Genomic DNA, 5,610 nt, shown 5'->3' with positions numbered 1-5,610 from the left:
CTTTGCCAGTCTGATGATATATGGTGGAATCTCACAGTGGTTTTAATTTGTATGTCCCTCATTTTTAGTGATCTAGGGCACCCCCCATATGATTATTAATAACTTGAATTATTTTGAAAACTGCCTATTTATATACATTGTCCATTTAACTAGTAGGGAATGTTTCAATCTTATAAATTTGAATCAGTTCTCTATCATATATCTGTATATGTATCTCTCTCTCTCTCTCTAAACACATACGTATTATGTTTATCTATACAGTAAAAGCCCAATCTTTAGAAGCAGGTTCAGTTAGCCTTGCTGGACTTTCACTGACCAATCTCTATTATTATGTAGCAAATGAATATGCAGATCATATATATGCATGTAGATATACATATATGTAAATACACATCATAGAAAATAATGTATATATTAAATACAACATATTAAACATATACTATAGAAATAAATGTGTACATATGTATATATGTGTATAGACCTTGCCCTCCCCCCATTTAATTACTTTGCTTCTAATGTAAGCTCTCCTGGGCCATCACAAGGGTCCATTTCACCTCCTTTGTCCTTTGTTTAGTGCTGATCTCTTCATATACCTAGAGCCCTGAAACCTCATTTCCTCCTAGCTCCTCTAACGCGTTTAGGAGCTGACTTTTAGTACATACATCGTGCATCCAGCTGGAGCTCACCTTTGCACGCGGCAGGTGTTGATCCGAACCTAATTTCTGCCACTTCTGTGGTTTGTCAGTCCCTCCCTGAGGTGGTGCAGCGGCTGGAGTCCGAAGACCCGAGTTCGAATACGGCCTGAGCCGGGTCGCTGCAGCTGTAAAATGGGGGTCGTACCTCTGGCTATTTGGTTTGCTGGGAGGTGAACTGGGTGGACGTTTGTAAGAGATGCTTAGCAGGTGGGTGGCACACAGTGGGTGCCTTTTTACAACTTTATTTTTTTTACCGGGGAGTAAACTCACGCTTGCCGCTAGACGGGCCTCAAGGCGGCCTCTGGGTTTCTTTTTAACCCGAGCCAAGCTCGGGACCCGCTGGGAGCTGCCCGGCGGGAGGCGGAGGCGTGGTCGGGGAGGGGCCCGCGGGGGAGGAGGAAGAGGACCGAGAGGAGGCGGCGGCGGGTCGAGGGCAATGCGCGCACTGCCACTGCAGCGGCTGCTGCGGCCTGCGCTGGCGCCGGGGCTGGGGCTGCCCAGGCCGGGGCCGCCGCTGCGGGGCGCCGGGGCCGCGGCCTGGCCCGGGCGTTGGGGGCCGTTAGCGGCGACGCAGCGAGCCATGAGCCAGTACAGCACGGAGAAGCGGGGCCACCCGCGCTCCGCCCAGTACCGCCTCTACTTCAGTGAGTACCCGGCCGGGCCGCTGCTCGGCCCGGGGCCCAGCCGGAGGCCCTGCCCGGCCTTCCGCCCCGCCCGCCGAGCTGGGGGCGGGGCCAGCGACCGCCTCGCCCCCGCTCCTCCCCCTCTCCCCGTCCCACCTAGCCTTTCTCATTTCTCCTCCTCCCCCTCCCCGCTTCTCTCGCTCCTTCTCGTCCCTCCTGCCTCCCCCTCAGCACCACTTCCTATGACTAGCCCTCCCATGACAAGCACCCCTCCCTGCCAAACTGCTCCTGACTTCTACTGCATTTCTCCCCTTTCCTTTTATTGTGCTTAAGTGAGGGGGCCCTGGCTCTCTCCTCCCTTCCCCTCCCCCTCCAGGCATCTCCGCAAGGTCACGCGGTCCCCGCCAGACAACCTGGGGGTGGGGGTAGGGAGGGCTTCCCGGCCGTCCTCCCGGAAGCCCCCCCCAAGAGCTGATTGTTTCCCCCAAGCTACTTAGCCGCCTGGAAATCCCCCAGGGAATTAAAAGAGTGGAAGGTTGAAAAGATCCGGGCTGGGGATTAGTTCGCAGTTTTTCTCCCGGGCTTGGGGGCAGGGGCCAGCTTTCTTTTGGGAAAGGCTCCTTGAACAGAGGGGTCAGATTCCTCTGTGTGTGTGTGTGTATGTGTGTGTGTGTGTGTGTGTCTGTGTGTGTGTGTCTGTGTGTGTGTGTGTCCACTGCAGAGATGAAGGCCTGGGGGCAATCCTCTAAACCTCCAGGTCTTAAGCCAGACTAATACGACTGCATGAAGTCGGTTCTGCTGTCTGCCAGCCTCCCTGGAAGGGGAGGGATGTGAAATTCTTCAGAAAGATGTATCATTTCCTATTTTATAAGCTCTATGATCCTGTCACATGCTCTCTCCCATTGTTTTCACAGCGCAATTGACTACATAAAAAGGAATTAGGTGAGAGGAAGTAGGTAGGAGGTTAATAGAATCATGCCTTTTAATAAGGGGTATGAATTAAAAAAAATGGGTTAATGATTTTATTGGGGCGGGGACTATTAATGCAAAATCAGCCCTACTCTGTACTTTTAACCGTTTTAGGCTGTTGCCAGGGACACAGAGGTTAAGTGACTTGTTCTGTCAGGGTCATACCTCTGGGCAGAAGCAAGATTTGACCCTTGGTCTTCCTAACTGAAGCTGGCTTTTTGTCCAGTTTGCCATCTTGCCTCCCTTGGGGGTCACTGACTGAGGGTTTATTTATTTGTGTGAGTTGCCCCTTATCTGAAAGAATCTTAGGACTGTAAGAGACCTGAGAGATCCTCTGATGGTAGGTGCAAAGGATTTAGAGTTGGAAAGGATTTTAGAGATTATCCAACTGCTTCTGAGGAAATTGAACCTTAGAAGTTAAAGGATTTGCCCAATGTCACATAAACTAATTTATGCCAGATTTAGGGTAGCAACTGACGTCTCTCGACTGGTTCTCTTGCTTTAAAAAAAAAAATCATGATAATAGCTTGACTGGTTGTGGGGTGAAAACTGACGATTGCAGTTTTATCTGGTTGCAAATCATTTACTGTAGTATCCTCATTGAGTGAAGGTTGTCCAAATAGATAGGAACAAGTACACAAGAATTTGTTTTTCTTGGGGGAGGGGACAGCTTTCTCAGAGTTTAATGGATTATGTTCCAAAAGTTTAGTGAGATACTTGTTTGGAACTGAGAATATATTTTACAGAAACAATATAATTGTGGCTGGTCTCTCAAACTGTCCTATTTGCTTTAGCATATAGTAAGTGCCTAATAAATCAATCCTTTCTTCCTATGTTCCTTCCTTCTTTCTTTTCTTCCTTCCATCCATTTATCATACATTTAAATGGTGTATGTTTGCAATAAAAATAGTAAGCACCTATTGTTACAATTACAATACAAACACTCTTACTTGTAAATTAAAAATACAAAAGAAGCTATAAAATAATCTTAAATTTTTGACTCAGTTGCTGTTTTTTATAGAAAAGCTGATTTAATTAGTGGGAAACAGATGGAAATTGGTGTAGATTATGAAGAAGAATTTCAGATATTTTGAAAGGTTTATGAGGTCTTCAAATTTAATTTCTTATTTCTGGCTTTCCTTTTCCTTTCAGACATTACCAACACCCCTCTTAGCTTACCAGCTATGATTAGAGTCATTTTTTTTTTTTTTGCCTCAATAGAATGAATTGAGATTTCCTGAGTTAACCAGGAGGGAAATGAGAGAGCAGGGTGAGGAGGATGTTAAAGAGGATGTGAGTGTTCATGTGGGAAAGAGATTACCTGGGAGAAAATCAGCTGAGCAGTGAGCTGAAGAAGATAGGAAATATGTGGTCCATAACATTTTCTGCCTGAGTGGGAGAAAGGAGCTAGTGGGAAAAAAAATGTTGGGTCAGACAGTTCCTCACACCAGGTACCACCAGATGGTGCTATTGGTTCAGTACAGCTTTGTTGCTTTGGAGTGGCTTATACCTCAAGCTGTTTTTTATTTGGAGGGAATAGGCAGCTAACCACTTTGTCCTCACACAAACTTTAGGTTTTTGTAACTTACAGTGCTTATATACTGTATTGTGATGCAACTTTAAACTCATTTCCACAGGAAAATCATTAGTGTAGCACTGTTTCCATAAGGAGTATTTTTTAAAAAGATTTAAAATAGAAATATTTCTCATATTTCCAGGAATATTTTCTTGAAAGAATAGTGGAGTAGGATGTGGAAAATTTTAGAACTCTAAGTGCTTTTTACTTACACGGCTGTTTAGAATAATTGCTAAATGATCTGCTTCCTGCTGTGTATTAGTATTGATTGTCTATATGGAAGTCATATTAACATGAGGTACAGTCCCCAGGCACGTACTAGGTGCATAATACATGCTTGATTGAAATATAACTGTACTGGGAAACAAAGTGCTTTGAGGGCTAAACATTTTTGTTTTGGACAGTTTCTCTGTGTTTTACTTTTTTAAGTTAAAAAAAATTTTTCTTTTTCATTGTGACCTTACTGATCATTAACAAAAACAAATGTTTCAGCATATAAAGGAGAATAAGAGACTCATATCAGAAACTAGGAACTTCTGTCAGCTCAGTTTCTTTTTTTTAGAAGTATATGCACAGCTACAAAACTAATGTATTTGTGTCCTTTTCTGTGCTTTAAAGTTTTCTTCTATGCATCAAAAAGTCAGGTTTTTGTTGTTGTTATTGTATCTATCACAACCTACTAATCTACCATCACAGCCTCCTTCATCCCAAGCAGAAGCCCTACCTTATAACAAATATGTACAGTCCAGCTTTGCCAGTTCTGAGAATGCATATATTATTCTGTATTTCTAGTCCAGTCACTTTGTCAAGAGTTGAGAAGTATTTTTCACCAGCCTTCTTTGAAGTAGTTATTGTTTGCTACTTTGATCGGAGTTCTGAGGTCTTTCAAAATTCTTTCCTTTATATTATTGTAGTCATTGTGTAAATTTTTCTCTTTCTGCTTATTTCAATTTGTTTTAGTTTGTATGGGTCTTCCTGTATTTCTCAGAATTTATCATATTTCCCATTTTTTTATGCTGTAATAGTGTTCCATTACATTTATATACCCATTTGATGGGCATCTCTTATATTTCCTGTTCTTTGTTACTACAAAAAGCAGTGTTTTAAATATTTCTGCACACTTGGGTCAACCCATCAGCAAGCTTTTATTAAGAACCTAAAGTGTTTCAGGCACTGGCGATATAAATACACAGACTGAGAAAATGCCTACTGGTTCTGTTCCTCTGTTCTTGATCCCTTGGGATATAAACCTAATACAGTAGTATTTCTTGGTCAAAGATTATGTTTTATTTAGTGACTTTTTGCGTGTAGTTCCAAATTGTTTTCTAGAACAGATGGACCAATGTCAACATTGCACTAAATATGCTTGTTTTCCCAAAATGCCTCCAAAAAATTACTATTTTCCTCTTTTGCCATCTTTGCTAATCAGGTATGAGGTGAAACCTGAGAGTTGTTTAAAATTGCATTTTTCTGATTATTATGGATTTGGAACATTTGTTCATATGGTAGTTAATACTTTGTATTTCTTCATTTTAGAGCTCCATATTCATATCCTTTGATCACTTATCTGTGGGGGAATATATTTTTAAAAAAATGAATTGACCCCCTAAGCCTTTTTGTCTGATTGTTATGCTGCACTGTCTCGTAGTAATTGTGAAATTGCAATGGAGTTAGAATGCATAGAATCATAGATTTAGAGCTGAAGGGTCTTTTGAGGTCATTGAGTCTAGCCTTCTCATTTTTTTTT

General features: G+C 42.5%; 1 protein-coding gene across 2 annotated transcripts in view; it reads left to right on the top strand.

Annotated features, from left to right (window-relative positions):
- Positions 1-1,116: 1,116 nt before the first annotated feature.
- Positions 1,117-5,610, top strand: part of PPA2 (inorganic pyrophosphatase 2) — a 116,938-nt gene continuing 112,444 nt past the window's right edge. For both annotated transcript variants that reach the window (XM_069094710.1, XM_069094701.1), the window contains exon 1: positions 1,117-1,339. In XM_069094710.1, coding sequence (XP_068950811.1) covers positions 1,132-1,339 — 208 coding nt within the window. In that variant the 5' untranslated portion in view covers positions 1,117-1,131. The remainder of the gene's footprint in view (positions 1,340-5,610) is intronic.

Source organism: Petaurus breviceps, unplaced genomic scaffold (assembly GCF_028583685.1).
Source record: "Petaurus breviceps papuanus isolate PSGF00001 unplaced genomic scaffold, PetGlider_PUasm1.0 126, whole genome shotgun sequence".
Lineage (NCBI taxonomy): Eukaryota > Metazoa > Chordata > Mammalia > Diprotodontia > Petauridae > Petaurus > Petaurus breviceps.
Note: the sequence above shows the minus strand (reverse complement) of the source record. Positions and strands in the feature narration are given on the sequence as shown.